Source organism: Nilaparvata lugens, chromosome 10 (genome assembly GCF_014356525.2).
Source record: "Nilaparvata lugens isolate BPH chromosome 10, ASM1435652v1, whole genome shotgun sequence".
Taxonomy (NCBI): Eukaryota; Metazoa; Arthropoda; class Insecta; order Hemiptera; family Delphacidae; genus Nilaparvata; species Nilaparvata lugens.
This window is the reverse complement of record NC_052513.1, coordinates 6,663,792-6,691,707: the sequence shown is the minus strand read 5'-3', so window position 1 is coordinate 6,691,707 and position 27,916 is coordinate 6,663,792. Positions and strand designations below refer to the sequence as shown.

The window sequence follows — 27,916 nt, the reverse complement described above, 5'->3', positions numbered from 1 at the left end:
TGTTAAAATTATTCTCAATTCGAAATCTAAATTATTCTTCACTCTAAACTATTATGACCTATGTCAAAACAATGTCCTGATATGATTGAAAAATAAATAGTCGAAACGTAACGTTCTCTTTTAAAACTTGATCTATTCTCATTAAGGCACTTATCTCATGCAACATCACTAAGATACCGGTACTTAATTTCACTTGTAAAATATACTGTGTAGATACATGTCATAAAGAGTTCCACTCAAATGACTGGTGACATGTTGAAATTATTCTTCATTCTAAAATTCTAAACTATTATATTGCATATGTCATAAACTAGAAATTTAGAAATTAATTCAATAAAAAAATTGACTCGTTTATGAATAACATTAAGAGCTCTAGTAAGATAAATTTGATTGTTTTTGTTCAGCACGGATGACACCAGTTACCAGCCACTGACTGTGCCCGAGGATGAGGGTCAGTTGCTACCCGAGGATGAGGCTCAGTTGCTTCAGCTGGAAAGTGCAACCATGGATGAGCCCATGGACGAGGAAACGGTGCCACCCATCCAACACCAGGACTTTGCGCAGCAAACTGTCCAACTTCCAGAAGAAGAAGAGGAAGAAGAAGGAAAAGAAGAGGAAGTGGAGGAGGGGGATGAGGAAGAAAAACAGCAAGTGTCTGATGCTGAGCCGGAAACAGCAGATTCGACGTCTTATGAAGCTGTCGTGCAGCAAGCTGTTTCACGTGTTTTATCCGACATAGCTGTGCAGCAGACTCAGACTCGTACGCCAGCTGTCGATGACATGGATGTTAATCCGCCTGACAAAAAGGTACACTTGATTTATTTTGTTGAAAATAATTTACTCTTGAAAAATACTGTGTAGATACAGTGAAATTATATGTGTAGGTACTGAAATTATACAGTGAACCCTCACTAACTTGGGATTTTGGCCAAACACTTGCCGTAAATAGTTATTTGTGCAACTAGTGCGCAAAGTGACAGTTTGCTGCACCGAAAGAAACGTTTACGCCCGAGCCGTAGGCGAGGGCGGAATGGTTTCTTGAGTGCAGCAGAGGAACTTTGCGCACGTATTTCACATTATGTTTTTCCTACAGTTACCATTGAATATGAAAAGTGGGTATTTATGGGTAAAATTGCCTGAGATCCATCAAGTTTTTCTGTGTAATTTTATTATTGATAAAAACCTTAATCCTAAAATCCTAAAGTCCTCGTTGTCCTTGGTTATAATATATAATAGTAATAATTAGCGCGTTGTGCTTGGTTGCACCTCTGCTCACTATAGCAGCCCAGTCACTGTTACCAACTTCATTTTGATTTTGCTGCACTGTTGCTCCATATAACCTACTAAGTATTTTGCGTTGCCATGTTGCAAATCTGGAGTGCAGAAAAATTTTTCCCGCACTAGAGCGGAAAAGTGACTCTTTGCGTTCTGTAATCAGTGCAGCAATGGCCACTTTTCAACGTAACTGTAGGAAAAAATAATAATATGTGAATAATTAATTAATGCAGAGAATCGGCATCGCTATTCTCCTTTCTTTATCCACTGCCATTATAACGTGGACCTCACTATAGTTTTGATTTCGGGAAAGCACTTGTTAGGTTTTGTTGAACAAGTGAAACATTAGGAATGGAAATAACAATAAAAATCCCATCTTTTAACATGTTTCGGCTAAGATGCCATTATCAAGTAATTTTTATTATTTCTATTGAAGACTAGCCCTAACAAAAAAGACATGTGAAACATTGTTCATTTAAACATGTGAAAAAACTTGTCTTAAGGAATTTAATTCCTATTAAAATCTAATTGAATTCACTAGTTTTCATTTCATTCTATTCTATTGTCCATCTTGTTGGACAACATTTAGGAACAGAGGAAGTTTTGGGCTAGCGCCTGTTTTTTCATTCCGATATTGTAATTTTTATTCAATGAATAAATAAATAAAACACTTGTCAATTTGATAAGGGGGACATGTAAAGGGTGCAACAATTTTGAACCGTTTGCAGCGCTTTCTGTTGGAGCTCTGTGGAAATATTGGAATTGGTGCTTGAAAAGTGTGTGTGTGTTTAAAGGGTGAAACTCTGGCGCGTCATAGCTTTAAGTAACAGGACTACATGGAAGTCTGGCTTGAATTAACAGTCAAAAGCCGCAGCTCGTGTCCTATCCCACGAGGAATCCACTTGGGTGTTTTCTCTCTGGTTATAGTGATTACTATAATGCCAGTCATAATCCTCGATTTACACTTTTTTCTGCTGTTTGTAATTTAAGTTGTGAGCTTACTGAAGATTGATACTATTTTAGGAACTATAACTGGTACTTCATATCAACAATTGTAAAATTTGCAGTTGTGACTATTGAAAGTCGTTTTGCAGTTGTGAAAAGTCGTTTTTTATAAGGATATCTACCACGCTATCCCATTCACTAGAACACAGAAATGCTACAGGAAACTGAAAATTGGAATTTTCACTTTGAAAACGTTCTTCCCCGAAAACACTTTTTATTCTATAAGTTCAAAATGTGAATAAAACTTGAACACACCACAAAATGAAACTTTCCGAATTTGGAAAATAATAGAAATTGATTATTGGAACAGACAATGTAACTCACCGAATATTTCTACTTCAAAAAGCCAAATAAGAAAAATCATCACCGTTCTCATGACTGCAAAAAAGATAGTCATTTCTCTTTATTTCAACCTGAATCCTCATTTTTTGAATGTTTTCTCATGTTTGAATTCTCATCTCATGTTCCAGGGTCCTAACGTTTGTGAAATTTGCTCATTACAATTTGAGACGTGGACACTTTTCAAAAAACATATCAAGTCACATCTTGAGGATAAGCCACACCGGTGTAAGAATTGTCCTGCACTCCAGATTTGCAACATGGCAATGCAAAATACTTAGTAGGTTATATGGAGCAACAGTGCAGCAAAATCAAAATGAAGTTGGTAACAGTGACTGCTGTGGCTGCTATAGTGAGCAGAGGTGCAACGAAGCACAACGCGCTAATTATTAGTATTAGATATTATAACCAAGGACAACATTTTTATTCAATTTGACAATAAATTAAGGTTTTTATCAATAATAAAATTACACAGAAAAACATTTGATGGATTTCAGGCAATTTTACCCATAATTACCCACTTTTCATATTCAATGGTAACTGTAGGAAAAACTTAATGTGAAATACGTGCGCAAAGTTCCTCTGCTGCACTCAACAAACCATTCCGCCCTCGCCTACGGCTCGGGCGTAAACGTTTCTTTCGGTGCAGCAAACTGTCACTTTGCGCACTAGTTGCACAAATAACTATTTCACTTTGAAAACGTTCTTCCCCGAAAACACTTTTTATTCTATAAGTTCAAAATGTAAATAAAGCTTGAACACAACACAAAATGAAACTTTCCGAATTTGGAAAATAATAGAACTTGATTATTGGAACAGACAATGTAACTCATCGAATATTTCTACTGTACTTCAAAAAGCCAAATAAGGAAAAATTATCAACCGTTCTCATGACTGCAAAAAAGATAGTCATATCTTCTCTTTATTTCAAACCTGAATCCTCATTTTTTGAATGTTTTCTCATGTTTGAATTCTCATGTCATGTTTCAGGGTCCTAACGTTTGTGACATTTGCTCATTACAATTTGAGACCTGGACACTTTTCAAAAAACATATCAAGTCACATCTTGAGGATAAGCCACACCGGTGTAAGAATTGTCCTGCCTCTTTCAATATTCCTGTAAGTATAATACTTTATTATTATAGAAACATAAAAAATCATTTTGAAACTGCAATTATTGAAATCACAGTAGCCAAAAAGTGTTCATATAAATTATTTAGTACAAAATACAGTAATTTATAACTTATACTACAACTTCAACATCTTATCATATGGATCATTAAGCAGTCCAAGTCTGTTCAAATCAAAATCAAATAACATTTTTGTTCTGCTAAAAGTTTTAATACAAATATACAAAATGCAATAATGTACTAATAAATTAATATACTAGTAATTAATTACAGAGTTCCTAGAAATACTATAAATAACTACAGATGATGATAATTGTATATTATTATTTACATTATTTCCACAAATTCAAATAAGTTTTATTCATATTGTGGCTCGACTAGCCTAAAAATAAAATTGTGCACAAGCCGATTTTGACTCATGTTGTAGATAACTGCCATCCACCACAATTTTATATTTTTTAAATAATTTGAGATTTACTACTGAATTAACCAACCGGGAAGGCTCTAGCAAATAAATAGCCCGGGCCTTATCTTGCTTTTCTGGTTAATAATAGATAGTAAAAGGAGACTTCTACACATTTGTAGTCTGTCTGTTGTCTTCTATTGTGTTAGTTAAATATACACTATAATAAAATAATTTGATAGTATACAAATTTTACCATCAAAATAACTTATTCTATTTGAGATAATATTTTAATGAATTGCGATATTATTTTCTTTTCTCTTGTTTTCTTTTTTAATTGTAACGTTACACTATCAAATGTGTCATTAAGGCTCGTACTGGAGTTTGTCTGTGAGCCTTTCTATGTTTTTATGGAATAAATAAATAAATAAATAAATAAATAATGCTTTGGTTTGTTGATTGTTGATTGAATGGCTTGAAAATTGATTGCAGTCGAATTTGAAATTGCACGAAGCTGGAAACCATAACACGGATAATCTGTGTTGTCCGATTGAGACGTGCCTGAAGCGATTCAACCGATTTGCCAGTCTGAAGGCTCACTTGGCGTCCCACCAGCAGGAAGAGAGCCTCTTTTGTACCGAATGTGGTGACGAATTCGACAACCAGGTAACATTTTATTGCCGTTTCATTTGTTCTATGTAAATATATCTATCAATATTCCAATAATATTGTATATGAAGAACTTTGAGTGTATGTTGGAATGAATGATTTCATGGTATTGTTTTTGAAAATGACGTTTTACATTTTATAAACAGTATCAATTTTAAAAGATAGGTTACATTCAACTAGTTCAATTATCTGTACAAAAATCATTCTACAATTAAAATTATTTTTCTGGCTTTTGATGTAAGTAAATATATCTATTAATATTCTAATAATTGTATGAAAAGAACTTGGAGAATATGTTGGAATGTATGATTTAATTGTATTGTTTTTGTAAATGAAGTTTTAAATTTCATGAACGGTAAACGGTATCATTTCCTAAAGATAGGTTACATTCAACTAGACCCATTTTCTGTTCTAAAATCATTGTACAATTATTCGTCATCATCATCATGCTTGGCGCTACAACCCGCTACAGTTCTTGGCTTCCTCCAGTATTCGCCTCCATTCGTCTCTGTGTTCCGCCCTGGCTTTCCAACCTGTGGCTGCAATGACGTGCGTCGCTGTCAACAGCGTCCATCCAGCGCCTACCAACAGGCCTTCCTGCTGGTCTTCGCCTTCCTTCCAGCATCAGTACAGCATGGGTATGTCTCATCTGCCCCAATTAGGTTGCCAGCCAGCCCATCGCAGTCTACCAATTTTGATCATTTTAACCACATCAGGTTCACGATATACTTGGTAGAGCTCCTCATTCTTCCTCCTTCGCCTGGTCTCATCCACTTTTATTCCACCACAGATGCTTCGCAGTACCCTCCTCTCAAAAACTTTGAGCTGGATCTCGTCTTCTTTGGACAGTGTCCATGTTTCACTGCCATACATGAGTACTGGCAGGATTAGCGAGCGATATATTTTAAACGTTGCGCCTCTGCTCAGCACTTTGTTTTTTATATACTTGGAGAGACCATAGAAGCATCTGCTGGACAGGAGAATTCTCCTTTCCACCTCCTTTGTTGTTTCGTTTTTACAATCGACGAGGGAGCCCAGGTATACAAAATCATCTTTAACCTCAAAACAGTTATCATCCATCTGAAGCCTCTCCCCGATGTTGTGGTTCGTTGATGTGACCATGGCCTTTGTTTTGTTCTCATTTATGCGGAGGCCCATTTGCAATGCTGCATTTTTAGAGTTATAAAGGCTTCCTTCATATCATTCACCGATCTTCCAATGATATCAATGTCGTCTGCGTACGCGAGAATTTGGGTTGATTTATAAAATATATTACCTTCAGTGTTGACTTTTGACTCACGAATGACTTTTTCTAAAGCTATATTAAATAACAAACATGAAAGCATCTCCTTGTCTCAGCCCTGCCTCCATCTCAAAAGGTTCCGGCAGATGGTTTTGTATCTTCACCCAGCATACAACTTTAGACAAGGATGCTTTTGTAAGGTTGATGAGCTTCCTTGGGAAGTAAAATTCCTCCATTGCTTCGAATAGCCTTACTCTCAGTATACTGTCATAGGCCGTGGTGAAATCCAAGAAGAGGTGGGAGGTTCCTGTTTTATATTCATTAGCCTTCTATAGAATCTGTCGCGCAGCGAGAATATTTGATCTATTGTAGAGCATCCGGAGAGGAATCCTGTCTGATACTTCCCTACACACCTTTCCGCTAACGGTTTGAGCCTAGCAAACAGAATGTTTGAAAATACTTTGTAAGATTATTTATCTGAGTAAATAATCTGATTTTATGATGCGATTAGCTGGATTCAAGCGGTGAAGGCGTGTAAAACCGTCGAAAGTGATTTAAAAAACAGACAGAATAAATAAAATTTATGGAAATCCATGTAGGATATTTCACTGCTAAACACACTTTATATCTGTTTTTTACTGTATTAAATTGGATGATTTGTTGCATTGTTAATATGAATATTATGTCCTTGTAATCGACTGTTTCAATAACTTTCATTTTTTAGCTGCAATTGGATAAGCATACAACAGAACATTACCAAGAATGGGTGAAGAAACCAGCTGCAAAAGTCTACAGTTGTATACACTGCGGCCGACAATACAGCAAGGAGTCTGTTTTGAAGGAGCATATGAGGTGCCATTATAAAGTGAGTTAATTATTCTTTCAAATAAATGAATTAATCTTCAGTATGAACGGTTCATCTCTATTATTGTTCATCTACAAACATCTAGTTTTCAGGGATTTCTTTATCTTCCAGCTGCAAGGGATTCCCCAGCTGCATAAATTTCTAATAGAATAGTTTGATTTAAATGAATTTCCATTAATAGGAATCATTATGATGATACAGTATTATCTGTATCATTGTATCGTTGTAACATTGCTCGTATCATTGTATTATTTCACCTTCTAATTATTATATGTTCAAGTGTTTATCTCAATACCATTAACAAAGTTAATTATATCGAGTGATCTGGCTGGCTCAGGTCTGATGTCGGAGTTTTCATGTCGTACCCGATTAATTTCAGGGCCTCTGACGTGACCTAAAGACTGGTTTTAGACAGCCGGGAACGACGACTTAACGTGTGCATTCGAAACACGGGAGTGACCCAAGAAAAAAATATCTTGCCTGGGACGGGATACGAACCCGGGCCTCTGAATTATAAAAAGCCAGCATCTTATCCACTCGACTACGACCACTCCACCATTGACATTTTAAATCTGTTTTATGGAAATATAAATATAAACAATACTTTATGCCTTATACAGTACTTTCCAAAGATAATCTGTTCAGTAGTGTTCAATTAATTATAGGTGGATCTACAAAATGATAACAATAGTATTATTCAAAATACTTGAAATTGAGAATTTTTCTCTTCAAATGTATAGAAATAGTAAACATATACTGGTTTCTTGTTACACATTTCTCACCAAATCACCATTTCACGCTGATCAATTTTAGAGATGGAAATAGTAATAATAATAATTATTATTATTATTATTATACAGTAATAATAATTACTGATCGATTATGTTTTGAAACTCGAAAAATATCAGTCTACTAATTTCTAACGTGATTTTATATGATTATTTGAGGCTCTTCTTTTTCATATTGAATTGAATATATATTGTATGAATCAATCAATAAAAGAGAACTCTGTATCCTTTATTGTCATATATCGTTATTATAGTTAATTACTCATTTTTCAGATGAAAAGCTCGTTAGGAATACGCAAAAATAAGAAGCCGGGCAAAAAAGGCAATCACCTGCATGAGTGTGAAACGTGTCGTAAAACATTTCAGAAGCCTAGTCAGTTGGTAAGGCATAAACGCATACATACCGGGGAGAAGCCATTCAAGGTAACTATATCAAACCTTTTATTATGAATATCTTAATGCAATTGTGGATTAGCGTTAAACAGAAATAGTAAACACAGATAGTACATATGGCTCTAACGGCACAAAGCCATCATAACCTTACACAGCACCGTAATGGGCATGTGCAGGTAACGTTAGGTTTTGATGATGTGCCAAGTTTGTACAAACTAGTACCTACTTATCAACGTTAGTAGACAGTCTACTAACTTTGCATACTTATAACATCAGGCCCCAAAACAAGAATAAATATATGGTAATATGATGTAAAATTAGTGTGTTTATTCTATTTGAGGGGCCTGATGTTATAAGTTGGTACTGGTCTCCATAAACTGACCGTGGATGAGGGCCTTAAGAGAAACATTGGAAAGTCTGATCAGGCTTAGTTATATTGATCAGTCAAGCGTGAGCTCAAACACTGCTAAAAATTCACATAAGTTCAATTTCTCAGTGTTTTTAAGAAAAACTATTTGGATAATCTACCTTGGATCATGTTTACTGTATCTGAAAATCTAGGTTTAGCACCTACAAGTGAATCCCACAAACCATTCCGCTAGTCATGCTGCTCCTTCCATACAAATTAGATTGATGTAGTGGCTTTCATGTAGCATGTAGTGAGGTTAATAATTGCTATTTATAAAAACTACTTAAAATAATTGCTATTGATGTTTCACAGTGTGATGTCTGCTCAAAGGCTTTCAACCAAAAAGGCTCAATGAAAATACACAAATTAAAACACTCCGGAGCCAAGCCCTTCCATTGTGAATTCTGTGATGCTCAATTCAGCCAAAAAGGTGAAACATATTTTTGAAATTATACTTTTTATTGATTAGAATGGATTGAAATTTGAAAATGAATTGTCTCATCCACTTAGACCTATCTATTGAAAAATTGAGTTCTAGTTTCGGTTGTATCAATATGAAAATCTAGTAAACCAAACTAAACTTCAATCACTACGAGTAGATGTGACAATAATGTCAAGTCTTGTTATTTAATAAGGAATATCTTCTGCAATTTGAATTTCACTATGGAAATCAAAACTGTCAAATTACTTTTGAGGAAGAGTAGGCTCTTTCCTGTTGTAAAGAACAGAAAAGAAGCTTCAATATATTAGTGAAGGATATCTAGTTGAGATTTATTGAATCGTTTTTATAAAATGGATAAAACTGATTTCGGAAGTGTATAATTGTTCTATAATGAATAGAAAATGTAATATAGTGTTACTAACAATATCAGTGTCTTTTTCTTATGGAGAAATACCACAACATCTTGTCCCATACAACTCAATAATTAAACGTAACGCATTGAACACGCTGGTGGGTTACTGGAATATGAGGCCGATCGGTGCAAGAGCTCTTCTGTTCGCCGACGACATTGTCTTGATTTGTGATTCAAAAGAAAAATTGCAACAGTCAACAACTGAATGGGCAGAGGAATTGAAATCAAGGCATATGGTCTTAAATGTCAAGAAAAGCAAGGTGATGGCAGTGTCAAAGGGAATGAGAGATAATATGCATATAATGGTGAATGGAGAGAAGATGGAACAGGTGGAGAAATATGAATACCTGGGTACAGTGATTTCGGAGGATGGAAGGATTGATAGGGAGGTGCTGAACAGAGTGAGAAAGGGAGCTGTGCCTACTATGCAATAAAAGACTGTATATTTGGAAAAAGAGAGCTTGATAAAAAGATAAAGAACCAGGTATACAGAACAATAATAGAGCCCATCATGCTATATGGAAGCGAAAGTTGGCCAATAAAATCAAGCCACGAAAATAAGATAAGGACTGTAGAGATGAAATGCCACAGAAAGACAGTTGGTAAGACTAGAAGGGATAGAGTAAGAAATACTAGAATAAGGGAAGAAGTGGGAATGAGAGATGTTGGGGAAAGAATAGAAACGAGGCAGCTGGGTTGGTATGGACATGTACAACGGATGAGGGACGAAAGCAAGGCAAAACAGTTTGTAAATGTTAGAGTACAGGGAAGAAGAACGGTGGGGCGCCCGAGGTATTCATATGAGGATCGCATTGAGGAGATAGGGAGAAGAAGAGGGAAGACGGTTCGGGAGATGAGGAGGATGGCGATGGATAGGGATAAATGGAGGAAGTGGACCGAGGCTACCCCAACGCTGTAAGGCATACTGGGGAGAGACAAAGAAGAAGAAGAAGAAGCATTGTTTGTTTTATTCACTTCAAATAAGAGAAACTGATTACACAATACGGCACTTGATTTGAATCATTATCCAAGTAGAAATTAACAACATAAATTTTATTGTTTATTCTTTATTGATCTATACAAGTATATCATCAAAAATGATAGGGAGAAAAAATAAGGTAACCTTGTGCTATTCCTCTCCCAAATTTAGATAAGGTTACACATAGAAATCAATTTCTATAATTCAGCTGCAGAGTGTGTAAGTCGCTAAGCACTCGGATAACTTGTTGGGAATTTCTAACAATTCCACAATAAATTGAGGTAAACCACAAACTTTAGTGATCCTTAGATTGTTGAGTTTTGAATTGTAAAACATCAATGATTTCTTCAAATCTGACAACAAATCTATTTTTACTATCATAAACTTCTTCATTGTTCCCTGACTATTCGAGAATATTGCAAAATATGTCAAGCTCATACAATTAGGATAGAATTATCAATTAAAAATATGGTAAAAATTTTCTATTCTTTGAGCTGCTGAACGGTGATATAGATCATTAGTTTGACTTACTTTTTCTTTTAATGTTTAATTCTATTTTGTTATAAATAATTAACTGATCGACTTCTTTATATGTTTGAAGGTTTGATATCTGGGTACTACAGATTATTCAGAAACATTTACCAGACCTTTTCATTAGTTTGTATTCATTCAGTTTTTCAACTTATTCCAAAGCTGCATTAATTAGGATGTTGTTGTTGAATTGCAGGCAACTTGCGAGCCCATGTTCTGAGACTGCATTCGATTCCAAGGTCTGAAGAGAAGGTGTACACGTGCCATTTTTGCACCTGTGTGTTCCGCAAGGTCAGTCGTATGCATGCCCACATCAATCGCACTCATCGCGATCTCATCGCCAAACAAACTGACGGAAATGACGATGTAAGTATTTATTTATTCGATACAAACATTGAAAGGCTCACAGACAAATTCCAGTATAGTTTAGTCATAGAGAAAAGATAGCATAAGTAGATATCCCATGGTATAGGGCTGTTAAGGCCCTATATCCAATGGTATAGGTTCATGTTCCAAATCTCACTGTTAACTAAAGCCTTAGTCCTAGTAGTTCCTTTTCGTGAAGCTATGTGACGCTGGTAGTCTCTCATACTGTGCCGCTCTTACACTAACACCCTACCAAAACAGTAATAATAGACAGTAGTCGGCTTGAGTTAACAACAACGGCTTCAAATTTGGAACTTGAACGACCTATACCATGGGATATCTACTTATGCTATCTTTTCTCTATGGTGTAGTCAGTCGGTTCCTTCTTAGTCCGAAAAGTTTTGGACCTAACCGTTAAGATAACAGCCGTATAGTGAGGTCCACGTTTTTATGGCAGTAGAGAAAGGTAGGGAGACAGTGTTGCCGATTCTCAGCCTTGCTAATGCCTTCTATAGATACCGGTATATCTGATTTACAACTATTCTTTTTTTTTAATAATGAATTACGTTTTATTCGTCAAGAGAATGAAGTTTTCAATGATTACTAATACATTTTCATAATAGAGATGGAATATTTTGTTGAATTTATATATTTCAACATTGTTGAGAAACGATCTGGCAAGGTTGTAGAGGTAGAAAAGGATAGCTCTATATGTATTTTCGAATGATAGACAAGGGTAGCAACATCACTATTAATCAATTACTTCTATTATAATGTGGACAAGATCTGAAGTATCTTTCAGGTTATATTTTGGTATTCACTAAATTCTCAGCCATTTTATACGCGTAGTACCTATATTCATGTTACAATCGTTTGAGTAAGTCGATGAAGAGTGCAGCAAGAGATTCTGCTCACATCAGATCAATAATTGTTCAATTCCAAATCCTTAGCACTCCACTTTCAATGATTTCTTGGTTTAAGAGAACATTTAATCAAGTAGTTAGCTATTAAATAGAGATATAACATTAAAACATCCAACAAATAAAATATGCACGTATAATAATACTACATTTTCTTTTTTAGTAAGAACCGCGATAAATAGTATTTTTTTATATTCAGTATTAATCTTCATAAAAATGTAGAATACGACTATCCTAGATTTTCACTTATGAACGGTGATTAATTCATCCTAATATGATATGAGGTAATAGGCCTAAATCGGTGCCTCAGATTATTTGCGACTGAGTTTGAATCGAACCCAATACCAGGCATCGACTTAACTCAAACGACTGTACCATGAATATAGGTACTACGTTTATAAAATGGCTGAAATTTCAGTGAATAACTATTGAAGTATGGACAAAAATATAGACCAGATCTAGTTCACTAAAGTTGTCATTTTCGAGGTTAGAAACTTTTCAAACTGTCCTCGTGTTGGCGTATAACTCTTGTATCTATTTATTCAAAGCTTCACAAATATTATATAATTATTTAATCGGGAGAGGAAAGCAGGCTTCACACAGAACTATTTATATCCTAAACTAGCCGTCAGGCTCGCTTCGCTCGCCATATCCATCTAGCCAGGGGGCTCCGCCCCCTGGACCCCCGACTGGATCGTCCAAGAATGAGATCAGCAGGCTCGCTTCGCTCGCCTGCATTTTTCATTTGAGAATTTTTATCATATGTTAGGACAATCCAGTCGGGGGTCCAGACTAAACGTCTGGCTAAACGGATATGGCGAGCGAAGCGAGCCTGATGGCTAGTAATATAATATTTCCAGGATTGAAGTAGCAGTGCCCAATCAATTTTTCCGCGATAAATGCATTTAAATCTTCAACTTGGTGCCAACCTAACAAAGTCAACTCAACTTAATGCCAACCTGACAAAATTATTAATTTAGTTGCCAGTTAACAACTGTTTCGAAGAGGTACTCTATCTAGATTATAGCTCTATAGTAACATATGATATATGATATGGAAATTTCAATTATAATTAAGAGATTGGGAGAAGAAGAATATGCATGCTAAAAGACGAACTTTAAACCCTTAAAAACCACCCTTAGAGTTAAAAGATTTCCAAAAGATTGCCAAAAGATTTCTTAGTGCGCCTCTAAAGGGCCAACTGAACATACCTACCAAATTTGAACGTTTTTGGTCCGGTAGATTTTTAGTTCTGCGAGTGAGTGAGTGAGTGAGTGAGTGAGTCAGTCAGTCAGTCAGTCAGTCAGTCAGTCAGTCAGTCAGTCAGTGAGTGCCATTTCGCTTTTATATATATAGATTTTTATGAAGAATAATACTGATTATAAAAATACAATCTATCGTGGTTCCTACTAAAATAAAGGTTAGTATTCCTGTACGTGTTTCATTTTATTTTCTTTGTAAGAATTTCTTGATGTTTTATGTTTATTTAATAGCTAACCACTTGATCAGATTTTCTTTTAAAATCAAAAAGCTATTGAGAAATCATGAGGTAAAAATCACGTTGTCTGGTGAACAAAATAAGCGGCGCTTTGCTCTTCACTGGGTCAGTCTTTTATTATACTAAAGTTTATATGTCTCAATTGTTGTCAATGTTAAATTAATGGTTTTTGCATTTATTATTGTTTATTCAAACACAAAAATTATTCAATATATTGAATTTTATGTGATTTTATCATACCATTTTTCCAGGACGATGACCCTAACAAGGTCACAGGAGAGACAGATTTGATGGAGATGGGTGATTCTACTGCTAAAGATTCTTCAGATAAAGGTAATGATTATTTAATTTTTCAAACTTATAAGATGATAAAATTATTGTAAGTAATAGTCAAAATCAAATTATAATGTAAGATTGTTATTTGGCTCAGTATTACATGTTCTACTTGCAAAATCTACGAGCGCAGATACATAAAATAATGATGTGATGATTGTTTCCAGAAAACGACGAGGGACAAGACAGTTCTAATCGACCCGAAGTTGGAGGCCGACCGACATCAAAATCTAATCGTAATGCCAGGTAAGCTACATGCCTAAACTACACTCATTTTGTTCCAAATTGAAAATAATACAAGCCATATCATATTCGGAACCCACCAAAACTGTAGGTTCATTCATCTCACATTATCATCCGCCTCATTACCCACGCACAAAAAGCATGTGGGCAAAAAAAAGAAATAATATTTACTCATTCTCTGTATGAATGGAATCAACTTGATTTTTTTCAGTTTGAACACCATATCCACCTTTTAACTATCAAACTCTATCCACTATCGGTCATGAAATTCAACTAATAACTACATTTTCCCATCCTATCATCTTCGATCGAGAAATTTAAATTATTTTTGTTATATCTTAGGTCTATATGCATCACCTCGGTCGGTTAAAACAGAGATATTTAAGCTGTTGGTTTAAACCCGAATGAAACACATTTAATAAACGCGACCATACCTTCATGTAATCGCAGTTTAACGTTAAATGTGGATGGTGCATAACCATAGACCGTTAGATTCTTATCATTTTAATAAATTGTGTTTTGTATAGTATTGAATAAATAAATTCTCAAAGCTCCCGTTGCACAAAAGCCTGATAAATTTTAACCGTGCATGATTTTACGAGAACCAATAACAGAAGCCTTCTTTTCAATAAAGTTTTCTCTTATTGGTTCTCGTGGCATTTATTCATGATTAAAATTTAACTAGCTTTTGTGCAACCGGGCCAAAGTTTACAATTATTAATGTCCCAAATTCTAACCTGTAATGTGAACTTTTAACGATGAACTGCCTTGCCGAATTCGTTTCAAGGATTAGAGAAAACTCTTATTTCTGGTTTCATCAAGCACGGTCAAGACATTTGTACATGGTCAAATAGGGGACAGTTCACAACAAGTGCACTGAACCTATTATTTATATGGCGATATCTTCTATCGATAATTCCAGTACACTCATATAGAGCGTACCCGGTTTTACCATGTTCAAATGTCTTGACTGAGCTTCGTGAAACCGGGCATTATACTTTCTAAATAAACTCTTTTATAGCTTGGTATATAGGTAGCATGGTAAGTGAACAAAAGGCTCATCAATTCTCTCCACTGAAGTTCATTTCTCAAATATGAAAATCATAAGAAATTTCCTTATGGGCTAAAAAATCGAACTAAAAGCCTTCCAATTCTATCATACCTATTGACGATCAGTTTTTTGCACTAGTCGCAATGGAGTAACAAAGCTTACACAAAGAACAGTATATTATAATGAATTTTTAAGAAATGATTTGTCTATTTCATTAAATAATGAGTTGTGTCCAATTCTTGAACTGTTTCAGAAAGAAGTCTAAATCTGCTGGCAACTTATGTACTTACTGTGGAAAATTATTCAAGAAGCCATCAGATCTAGTCAGACATATTCGAATTCACACTCATGAAAAGCCGTTTAAGGTAACGTTAATCTATAATTATTATAAATAAAAATCGAGCCTCAAATTTTTACATTCAATAACTTTTTTATGTGTGCACCGAATCTGATGATAATTTTTTAGCTATGTTTGTTATGCTCAGGAGCAGGTTTCTTCTTCTTACAGCTCAATCGTTTGATTGGTTGGCAGCCTTCCATCTAAATCTGTCCATTGCTACTCTCTTCCATTGTTCATAGCTCATAGCACCAATATCCTTCGTCATTTGTCTTAAATACTGTAGTCGGGGTCTCCCACGACCCCTTTGTCCATCAACTGTACCTTCCAGAATACTTGACGTGAATGCGTCGTGTCTTATTATGTGTCCAATCCAAGAATGTCGTCTGGCCTTCAGAAATTCAGAAGAGATCTTTTTTCTGCCGCCTTCTGGAATACCTCCTCATTCGTAACTCTGTCAGTCCATTTTATTATGAGCATACGCCTCCAACACTACACTTCAAAAGCATTTAGAGTCTTTTCCTCAGCCTTACCAATAGTCCACGTTTCAGACCCATAAAGAGCTATACTCCAAATGCAACTCTTTATTAGTCTCTTTCTTATTTCCAAGGTTAGACTATTTGAGGAAAGAAGCTGCCTTTTACTAATAAACATACCCTTAGCTTCTCTGATTCGGCCCTTTATATCCAGTCTATCTTTTCCATCTCCTGATATAATGCTTCCAAGATATTTGAACATTTTTACTTGCTTCAGGGCGTGATTATCTAATTCAATGGACACATTCTCTGGGACTTTTGAGCAGACCATTACTTCTGTCTTTATCTTATTTATCTCCATATTATATTTATTTTGAAGAATCTCATGCAAGGTGGTTAGAGCTCTTTCTAACCGGCGGAGCAGGTTTATGGCCTATCAAATTTTCGATCCGACTTCAGGACTCTTTCCTAAGGTCCTTCAAATTTTACTTGTAATCCTTATGGGAGAAGATTTGTGAGCTGTCAACACACAGAAATAGAAATCAGCTGTTATAATCATTACGTCATCCAACAGCCGTCGGTAGATCGGTTTGATTCACAAAATTCTAATAATAATGCCGCGATACGAACAACGTCCAAACTTGGGTCGTAGAACTCGGAATGCTGTAAATTTAGAATATGCACGGGAAAATCAGCAGCAAGGAGATATACTATTAAATTTCTCAGCAAGCTGCATTAAACTATATCTAAAAATACAAACTGCTGCACAACTAACTAAGCACATATGAAGTCCATATTGAGATATAAATGTAAATACTCATTGGATAGTTCTCATAAAACTATAGTGCATCAGATAGGCTAAGCACACCTGAGGAGGCGCGGCTTGGTGATACAAAGTGTTGATCTTATGGAGATTGCCTTATTACACCGTTCCTCGCCATGCCCGATTCAGTGTGTATGTGAGTTATTCCATTCAAACCAATAAGCAAGAAGCACCTGGATTCAAAATGCCGCATCGCGCCTCCTCAGGTGTGCATCCAGCTCAAGTTTGTCATGAGATGCATTAACTATTTGGCGGTACGAAGTTCGCCGGGCCAGCTAGTGCCTAATAATCTGAAACATCCGAAATGAGGACTTAACGTGTGCATTCGAAACAGGGAGTGACCCAAGAAAAAAATATCTTGCCTGGGACGGGATACGAACACCGGCCTCTGAATTATAAAAAGCCAGCATCTTATCCACTCGACTACGACACTCCACCATTGACATTTTAAATCTGTTTTTGGAAATATAAATATAAACAATACTTTATGCCTTATACAGTACTTTCCAAAGATAATCTGTTCAGTAGTGTTCAATTAATTATAGGTGGATCTACAAAATGATAACAATAGTATTATTCAAAATACTAAATTTCAAAATACTTGAAATGAGAATTTTCTCTTCAAATGTATAGAAATAGTAAAAATATACTGGTTTCTGTTACACATTTCTCACCAAATCACCATTTCACGCTGATCAATTTTAGAGATGGAAATAGTAATAATAATTATTATTATTATTATTATACAGTAATAATAATTACTGATCGATTATGTTTTGAAACTCGAAAAAAATCAGTCTACTAATTTCTAACGTGATTTTATATGATTATTTGAGGGCTCTTCTTTTTCATTGAATTGAATATATATTGTATGAATCAATCAATAAAAGAGAACTCTGTATCCTTATTGTCATATATCGTTATTATAGTTAATTACTCATTTTTCAGATGAAAAGCTCGTTAGGAATACGCAAAAATAAGAAGCCGGGCAAAAAAGGCAATCACCTGCATGAGTGTGAAACGTGTCGTAAAACTTTCAGAAGCCTAGTCAGTTGGTAAGGCATAAACGCATACATACCGGGGAGAAGCCATTCAAGGTAACTATATCAACCTTTTATTATGAATATCTTAATGCAATGGGATTAGCGTTAAACAGAAATAGTAAACACAGATAGTACATATGGCTCTAACGGCACAAAGCCATCATAACCTTACACAGCACGTAATGGGCATGTGCAGGTAACGTTAGGTTTTGATGATGTGCCAAGTTGTACAAATAGTACCTACTTATCAACGTTAGTAGACAGTCTACTAACTTTGCATACTTATAACATCAGGCCCCAAAACAAAAATAAATATATGGTAATATGATGTAAAATTAGTGTGTTTATTCTATTTGAGGGGCCTGATGTTATAGTTGGTACTGGTCTCCATAAACTGACCGTGGATGAGGGCCTTAGAGAAACATTGGAAAGTGATCAGGCTTAGTTATATTGATCAGTCAAGCGTGAGCTCAAACACTGCTAAAAATTCACATAAGTTCAATTCTCAGTGTTTTTTAGAAAAAACTATTTGGATAATCTACCTTGGATCATGTTTACTGTATCTGAAAATCTAGGTTTAGCACCTACAAGTGAATCCCACAAACCATTCCGCTAGTCATGCTGCTCCTTCCATACAAATTAGATTGATGTAGTGGCTTTCATGTAGCATGTAGTGAGGTTAATAATTGCTATTTATAAAAACTACTTAAAATAATTGCTATTGATGTTTCACAGTGTGATGTCTGCTCAAAGGCTTTCAACCAAAAAGGCTCAATGAAAATACACAAATTAAAACACTCCGGAGCCAAGCCCTTCCATTGTGAATTCTGTGATGCTCAATTCAGCCAAAAAGGTGAAACATATTTTGAAATTATACTTTTTATTGATTAGAATGGATTGAAATTTGAAAATGAATTGTCTCATCAAATGTATAGAAATAGTAAACATATACTGGTTTCTTGTTACACATTCTCACAAATCACCATTTCACGCTGATCAATTTTAGAGATGGAAATAGTAATAATAATTATTATTATTATTATTATACAGTAATAATAATTACTGATCGATTATGTTTTGAAACTCGAAAAATATCAGTCTACTATTTCTAACGTGATTTTATATGATTATTTGAGGGCTCTTCTTTTCATATTGAATTGAATATATATTGTAGATAATCAATCAATAAAAGAGAACTCTGTATCCTTTATTGTCATATATCGTTATTATAGTTAATTACTCATTTTTCAGATGAAAAGCTCGTTAGGAATACGCAAAAATAAGAAGCCGGGCAAAAAAGGCAATCACCTGCATGAGTGTGAAACGTGTCGTAAAACATTTCAGAAGCCTAGTCAGTTGGTAAGGCATAAACGCATACATACCGGGGAGAAGCCATCAAGGTAACTATATCAAACCTTTTATTATGAATATCTTAATGCATTGGTGGATTAGCGTTAACAGAAATAGTAAACACAGATAGTACATATGGCTCTAACGGCACAAAGCCATCATAACTTACACAGCACCGTAATGGGCATGTGCAGGTAACGTTAGGTTTTGATGATGTGCCAAGTTTGTACAAACTAGTACCTACTTATCAACGTTAGTAGACAGTCTACTAACTTTGCATACTTATAACATCAGGCCCCAAAAACAAAAATAAATATATGGTAATATGATGTAAAATTAGTGTGTTATTCTATTTGAGGGGCCTGATGTTATAAGTTGGTACTGGTCTCCATAAACTGACCGTGGATGAGGGCCTTAAGAGAAACATTGGAAAGTTGATCAGGTTATTAGTTATATTGATCAGTCAAGCGTGAGCTCAAACACTGCTAAAAATTCACATAAGTTCAATTTCTCAGTGTTTTTAAGAAAAACTATTTGGATAATCTACCTTGGATCATGTTTACTGTATCTGAAAATCTAGGTTTAGCACCTAAGTGAATCCCACAAACCATCCGCTAGTCATGCTGCTCCTTCCATACAAATTAGATTGATGTAGTGGCTTTCATGTAGCATGTAGTGAGGTTAATAATTGCTATTTATAAAAACTACTTAAAATAATTGCTATTGAGTTTCACAGTGTGATGTCTGCTCAAAGGCTTTCAACCAAAAAAGGCTCAATGAAAATACACAAATTAAAACACTCCGAGCCAAGCCCTTCCATGTGAATTCTGTGATGCTCAATTCAGCCAAAAAGGTGAAACATATTTTTGAAATTATACTTTTTATTGATTAGAATGGATTGAAATTTGAAAATGAATTGTCTCATCCACTTAGACCTATCTATTGAAAAATTGAGTTCTAGTTTCGGTTGTATCAATATGAAAATCTAGTAAACCAAACTAAACTTCAATCACTACGAGTAGATGTGACAATAATGTCAAGTCTTGTTATTTAATAAGGAATATCTTCTGCAATTTGAATTTCACTATGGAAATCAAAACTGTCAAATTACTTTTGAGGAAGAGTAGGCTCTTTCCTGTTGTAAAGAACAGAAAAGAAGCTTCAATATATTAGTGAAGGATATCTAGTTGAGATTTATTGAATCGTTTTTATAAAATGGATAAAATGATTTCGGAAGTGTATAATTGTTCTATAATGAATAGAAAATGTAATATAGTGTTACTAACAATATCAGTGTCTTTTTCTTATGGAGAAATACCACAACATCTTGTCCCATACAACTCATAATTAAACGTAACGCATTGAACACGCTGGTGGGTTACTGGAATATGAGGCCGATCGGTGCAAGAGCTCTTCTGTCGCGACGACATTGTCTTGAATTGTGATTCAAAGAAAAAATTTGCAACAGTCAACAACTGAATGGGCAGAGGAATTGAAATCAAGGCATATGGTCTTAATGTCAAGGAAAGCAAGGTGATGGCAGTGTCAAAGGGAATGAGAGATAATATGCATATAATGGTGATGGAGAGAAGATGGAACAGGTGGAGAAATATGAATACCTGGGTACAGTGATTTCGGAGGATGGAAGGATTGATAGGGAGGTGCTGAACAGAGTGAGAAAGGGAGCTGTTGCCTACTATGCAATAAAAGACTGTATATTTGGAAAACGAGAGCTGATAAAAAGATAAAGAACCAGGTATACAGAACAATAATAGAGCCCATCATGCTATATGGAAGCGAAGTTGGCCAATAAAATCAAGCCACGAAAATAAGATAAGGACTGTAGAAGATGAAATGCCACAGAAAGACAGTTGGTAAGACTAGAAGGGATAGAGTAAGAAATACTAGAATAAGGGAAGAAGTGGGAATGAGAGATGTTGGGGAAAGAATAGAAACGAGGCAGCTGGGTTGGTATGGACATGTACAACGGATGAGGGACGAAAGCAAGGCCAAAACAGTTGTAAATGTTAGAGTACAGGAAGAAGAAGAACGTTGGGGCGCCCGAGGTTATTCATATGAGGATCGCATTGAGGAGATAGGGAGAGAAGAGGGAAGACGGTTCGGGAGATGAGGAGGATGGCGATGGATAGGGATAAGATAAATGGAGGAAGTGGACCGAGGCTACCCCAACGCTGTAAGGCATACTGGGGAGAGACAAAGAAGAAGAAGAAGAAGCATGGTTGTTTTATTCACTTCAAATAAGAGAAACTGATTACACAATACGGCACTTGATTTGAATCATTATCCAAGTAAAATTAACAACATATTTTTTTATCACATCATGAAGAAATAAAATTTATTGTTATTCTTTATTGATCTATACAAGTATATCATCAAAAATGATAGGGAGAAAAAAAATAAGGTAACCTTGTGCTAGTCCTCCCCAATACCGAAACACACTAGAAAGTACTATATTCTTCAACACGCAGAACAAATTTATGTAACGAAAAATGCGGAAATCTATCACAACTGAATACAGTGTATACGCGAAACCGTACCGTGCGTATAACCTCAAAACTGTCACGATTGGCTGCTTCTTGTTTACTGCTGCTTTTTAATGTAACTGCCACCAAATTTAAATTTATTGGTTAGAGCAAGTTCAAGATGGCACTGATACTGAATCCGTATCACGAATACTTAAGATTCATTCCGAGGTTTACGGAATGCTTCACTTGCCTCGGCTAGGTTCGGCTACTCTCGGATGAACTCGTTCATTCTTGGTCCAGGCAGGATTGTGAATTCCTGCTACCAACCGATTCCCCTCCTCCGTTCTACTACCTCACTCAGCCCTGTTTTTGGGTACAGATTGAGGAATGAACACTGCTTTCCTCCACCACCCTTCTCGTCGCGCCATTTGGTGCTGTTTCAAGCCACTCCGGCAGCAAAACATCGACGTCAAGTTTACGTAGATGAAAATTGTTGTGATGTCATTTCATGAGTATAAAATAAAAATATAATATTATTTGAGTTGCAAATTCATCATTGTATAGGAAGTTGATTGAATTCTGGGGGTTCAATGAACCATTGAACACATAGGACGAGCCGCCGCTGGTTGGTAGTATGGCACAAAATTGTAGTACGCACCCGAGAAGGCACCCGGTATGAAATTAAGCCTTCTCTAGTATTAATTACTTCTCGACCTTATAAGAAAATCTTTATTATAATGAATTATTGAAAATATGATTATTTTTGTACTGTTGGAAATATCCGTTGCAAATTTATTTTTATATATTTTGTTGGTAGTATGGCACAAAATTTTAGTATGGACCCGAGAAGGCATTTACGGTACCTGTAAGAAATCAAGCCTTCTCTAGTATCACTTACTTCTCGACCTTATAATGAAATCTTTATTATATTGGATAATTGAGCTATAAATATCAATTTACAGGATTTATTCTGCAATGCACTCAAACCTCATAATTATATTGATTAAATCAGAGATTTTTCAAAAAGAGCTTTCTTTGTTTCTGGAATACACTGTCAAACTTGAGTAGTTTTCTTACATCAAAAAAAAGAAAACGTTCCAGTAAACATGTCTGTAGGAGAAACATGGTTGTTTAGGAGAATTTTGAGGGTTTCATTGATGGATTGTGTGACTAATGCCGAAATTTTTAGAAGAATGGGTAAAGAAAGAGTGCTCCTAAATAGTATAAAAGCGAGAACGTTGCAGTACTCGGGGCATATTATGAGAAACCGACACCTTTATGATTTCCTACAGGGCATATTGCAAGGAATAGTAATAGGAAGGAGAGGGGTCGGCAGAAGAAGAATGTCATGGCTGAAAAATTTGAGAGCCTGGTTCTCCATGAACATTGCGGAACGTTCTATGATGTACATACCGGTGTTAATTATCTCTATTCATTTCAAGTTCGGTGAAAGATAAAACCATGAGATTTTAAGGATAGATTCTTCATGGTATTGTTGATCTAATAAAACAAAATTTTTCTGAGTATAACAATTTTGAGAAAGTTATTCAATTTACCAAAAATTGCCGAAAATAACTCAACTAAAAGTTATTTTTGTTCATTTTTAGTAAATCGAATAACTTTCTGAGAAAATGATATACTCAGAAAATTTTTGTTTTATTAGATCAACAATACCATGAAGAATCTCATGGTTTTATCATTCACCGAACTTGAAATGTACTGGCACAAATATTTTAACTTTAGGCGCTCATATCTCAAAAAGTGATGATCGAAAAAAAATGTTTTCCTGAGAAAACTTTTTAATTTTGATAGCTTGATAGTATACAAATCAAAAACTTTGAAAAATATCACCAGTAGAAAGTTTATTTTTAGCCCTTGCACAGCCTTAATAAAAAAAAGTTGAATGGATTCGAACTCGCAACCTTTAATTTGATTCATGAGCCTCGCGTGCTACCAATTACTCTACGGAGTCACTTGGAAAAAGCTCTGTTTGCATGGACTTTTATTGTTGCGTAAACTTTGAATCACAAATTGGTAAAATTTGCTTTAATTATTAAACTAAAATTGATTGATCAATACCAATGAGAATAATCCTATGTCCATTTTCAGTAAATTCAGAATCTTTATGTAATCATTTAATTATTTCATTATTGAACATCCGTGTAATACCGCATCTATATGTTGGCCCAATGAAGGCCAATGTCGACCAACGCCAGTGTGTGGATGGGTGGTTGGCCAGCGCTGGCCAAGATGTGGAGTAGGCATTACCATGCTGGGCCAACATGCGGATTAGTTAGTAATAAAATTCCATTTCTTTTTTTTTCATCTGGTTTCCTTGCCCTACGTTGGGGTTACCAGGCTGGGTCTGCTTACTGGACCAACATGGTTACTATTACCAGCTATTATTGCAGTGACTGGGCATGAGATGAGTGAACAAACTATTGTTATCTCTATCTGTATGATAAAAATGTATTACCTGCAGCTAGGACCGCCACTTCCTCCAATCAAGCTTTCGTTTTGATTTTTTTAATAAGCTCAGTTGCAGTTTTGATTTGTGATATGTTGTGATTTGCAGATCGCATCTGCGACAGAAACGCTATCACTGTAAGCACTGCCTGCTGCGTTTCTCAACCCTCAGCGAACGAGCGTTACATATCCAGAATGCGCACGCTCTACTTGAGATGGAGCAGTCGTCAAACGGACTAGATAAGTCAGTCGTTTTGCCTGAACCGCTTATCATGACAGAAGAAGGTATTCACCAAACTATTATTATTTTTCTACTGTTTAAAATATATTTTGTTGATTTATTTTTGTTGGTAGTGTGGCACAAAATTGTAGTACGCACCCGAGAAGGCACCCGGTATGATATCAAGCCTTCTCTAGTATCAATTACTTCTCGACCTTATAAGAAAATCTTTATTATATTGAATGATTGAATTTATTGAAAATATTACTTCTGTACTGTTTTAGATATCTGTTGTCAATTTATTTTTATATATTTTGTTGGTAGTATGGCACAAAATTTTAGTACGGACCCGAGAAGGCGGTTACGGTACCTGTATGAAATCAAGCCTTCTTTAGTATCACTTCTCGACCTTATAATGAAATCTTTATTATATTGGAAAATTGATCTACAAATACTAATTTACAGAATTTATTCTGAAATGTTGTAAGTTTGATAATATGTTGTTTCAGGTCTTATGGAAGTGTACTTGGAGGCCGGAAAGGTAGCAATAGGGTCTGAGGAGGATCGGCCACACAAGTGTACAGAGTGCGATTCCCGCTTTCGCAAAACCAGCAATCTCACAATTCATATGCGTACTCACACTGGTGAACGGCCATTCCTGTGCGATATGTGTCCAAGGTAGGTTAACAATAACAAAACACCTGATAATAACAAACAACAAAATATAGCATAAGAAGATATACCATGGCAAAGGTCGTCTATGTTCCTTACTTCAAATTGATTTATGTCAACTCAAGCCGATTTCTGTCTATTATTACTGTTTTGGCCGGGTGAGAGTGTTTAAACGTTACAGCATGAGACTACCAGCGTCACAAAGCTTCACGAAATAGAACTACTAGGAGTTAATACTACACTACTATGAGTTAACAGTGAAATTTGGAACATAAACGCCCTACACCATGGGATGTCTTCTTATGTAATCTTTCCCCAATGATAATAACATTATGAGAGATTTATTTTTTTTCATGACGAATCACTTGATATTTCAACTTATAAAATACATTTCTTGGAGTTACTTAGCCCATTTACATATAATTTACCATATTTACTTCAATCAATAATTTATCTATTTCACACAAGATTGTAAGGGAGGATCTCAGATCAGCCAGATTTCTATGTGTCTAATTGAAAAATTAGATGAACATAACCATAGAATAGAACAATCTTATAAGTTTTCGTATCGTTTATCGTATAAGTTTTCTCTGTCATAACCTAAAAGGTTCTGTTTAACTATGTTTTAAACGTAAAATTGAAGGTTAGGTTTTTGCTTTTAAATGGCAATATGTTGATATTATTTGAAATGTGTCGATAATTTCAAATAACGGAGGCTAGTTCACCTCCATGGTCACATTGGGTAACGCTAAATGGACTAGCAAATTATGGCGGTCAGACAAACTTATCTTCTGATCGAAAACTACACAACATCCCAAAGAATTTGGAAATATACAGTGTATATCTAGGCATTTGAGACTCATGAGCTATATAATTGTTGTGTATCTGCATTACGCTAAATAGTAATAATAATAATAATGTTGTTTGATCAATTTTTTTAGCATACTTGAATTTTGGTCAATATGAATCTCACCCGATTGTAAAGGCTGAATCACACGAGGCGTTTTTTCAGACGGGCTTGGTACGGCAGGACAGGAAGCTCCATGATTTGCTGATTGGGTTAGCGTATCGAGAATCAGCCAATCGGAGAGCTTTCTGTCCTGTCGTGCCCTGCCGACTCGTCTGAAAAATGCCTCGTGTGTTACGGCCCTATCACTTGTGAAATGACCAGATGACTAGGTAATAAATGACCGATTATTTTTACGATACAGTGGAACATCGATATAGTACATCTCAAGGGACCGCTCAAAAAAATTACTATTACGAGGTCTGTACTAAATCGTGATCACGACATTAAACGTCTATACAGACGTTTCAAGGTATTGCATAAAAAATGTATTATAAGGTGTATACTTTATCGAGGTTCCACTGTAATTGCTAACAGTTTTACTTGAAGAAAACTAGACTTAGAAGAAAGCTTGTTGTATTTTCCATTAAATGTGGTTAAAAATCATGGTGGAATTGGTTCGATAATTTTTTTTCGAATATTAGTTGTAGAATTAATTAGTAGATCGTCAACGTTCAATATAGTAATTTGCTGAATAAATAAATATTTGTGTGATTTGAACCAGATAATTACTAAAGATAATAATGAAAACTCTTAGAAGGAATTGTGTCGAAATGTGATAATAGGGCGTAATCTTATTTCTGACTACCTATGTTTAAATAATATGTTAATCATCTAAATTTGAAAAGTAATGTGTCTAAGAAACTCCATTAAGGATTCATTGTTGTGTTGAATAATTTGTAAATTAATCGAATTAATCTATTATGTAATCTGTAACTTTATAATTGAGACCTTTTGGACTTAAGCCTGTGGTATTTTTCTGGAAGTTGTGTAATACTGAATTATTGAATAAATAGATGAATAAAATAGAACTGTTCAGTAATATGAGAAAACTATTGGGAATATTCACTTCTCACAATTTCCACATTTCGTGCTAAGTTGAGATAGTTTTTATGATTGGTGAGCTCTGACTGTATTTTATTTCTATTCGACATGATTTCGAATAAAAAAGTAATTCTATTCTATTCTATTTCACGAATAATTTCATACTATTTACTAATGAAGTTTATTTTGTTATTTGTAGAGCATTTCATCTCGAATGCAGTCCTGAAAGCGCACAAGAACTCGCATTTGGGCTTGAAGAATTTCGGCTGCGATGAGTGCGGCAAACATTTCACCACCAAGAGCACACTGACCAGGCACAAGCAGACACACAGCTACTTCGGCAAGCCTTTCATCTGCCCTTATTGCAGTCAGAGTTTCAAGTCAAACTACTCTTGCAGAGTTCATATCAAGACGCATTCCACTCTTGCCATAGCTGAGGTAAAACCATTTTCCACTTTTATTGTCGACTTTTTATCTCTATACTGAATTTTTAGGGGAAAAAAGGAACCTGGAGACAGTAGAACCTCAAGGTTTTTTGGAATTTGCTTGCTAACTTGCTAACCCAACCTGGTTTACCACATGTACTAGTATATTGCAAAACTGTAATATAGCCTACTATAGTGAAGTCCACGTTATAATGGCAGTAGTTGAAGATAGAGGAACAGCGTTGCCGATTTTCTGCCTTAATAAATTATATTTCTATAATGTTAAAGACGGATTTGGCAACGTTGCGGAGCTATAGAAAGACAGCGCAATCTTTTATGTCGAATGATAGACAAGGATAGCAACACCAATGCTAATTAAATACTGTCATTATAACGTGGATCACACTAGGCCTATATATAGTACATGTGGTAT

The 27,916-nt window shown here is 35.3% G+C and overlaps 1 protein-coding gene across 1 annotated transcript in view; it reads left to right on the top strand.

Moving 5' to 3' along the window:
- LOC111044922 (zinc finger protein 236) overlaps positions 1 to 27,916 on the top strand; it is a 57,168-nt gene that overhangs the window by 289 nt on the left and 28,963 nt on the right. Inside the window, 14 exon segments of the mRNA XM_039436604.1 lie at positions 405 to 807; positions 3,610 to 3,738; positions 4,645 to 4,818; positions 6,789 to 6,929; positions 7,991 to 8,140; positions 8,832 to 8,949; positions 11,080 to 11,249; positions 13,919 to 14,000; positions 14,168 to 14,246; positions 15,548 to 15,659; positions 24,385 to 24,404; positions 24,406 to 24,560; positions 25,005 to 25,177; positions 27,260 to 27,496. Of these exon segments, the coding sequence (XP_039292538.1) occupies positions 405 to 807; positions 3,610 to 3,738; positions 4,645 to 4,818; positions 6,789 to 6,929; positions 7,991 to 8,140; positions 8,832 to 8,949; positions 11,080 to 11,249; positions 13,919 to 14,000; positions 14,168 to 14,246; positions 15,548 to 15,659; positions 24,385 to 24,404; positions 24,406 to 24,560; positions 25,005 to 25,177; positions 27,260 to 27,496 (2,143 nt within the window).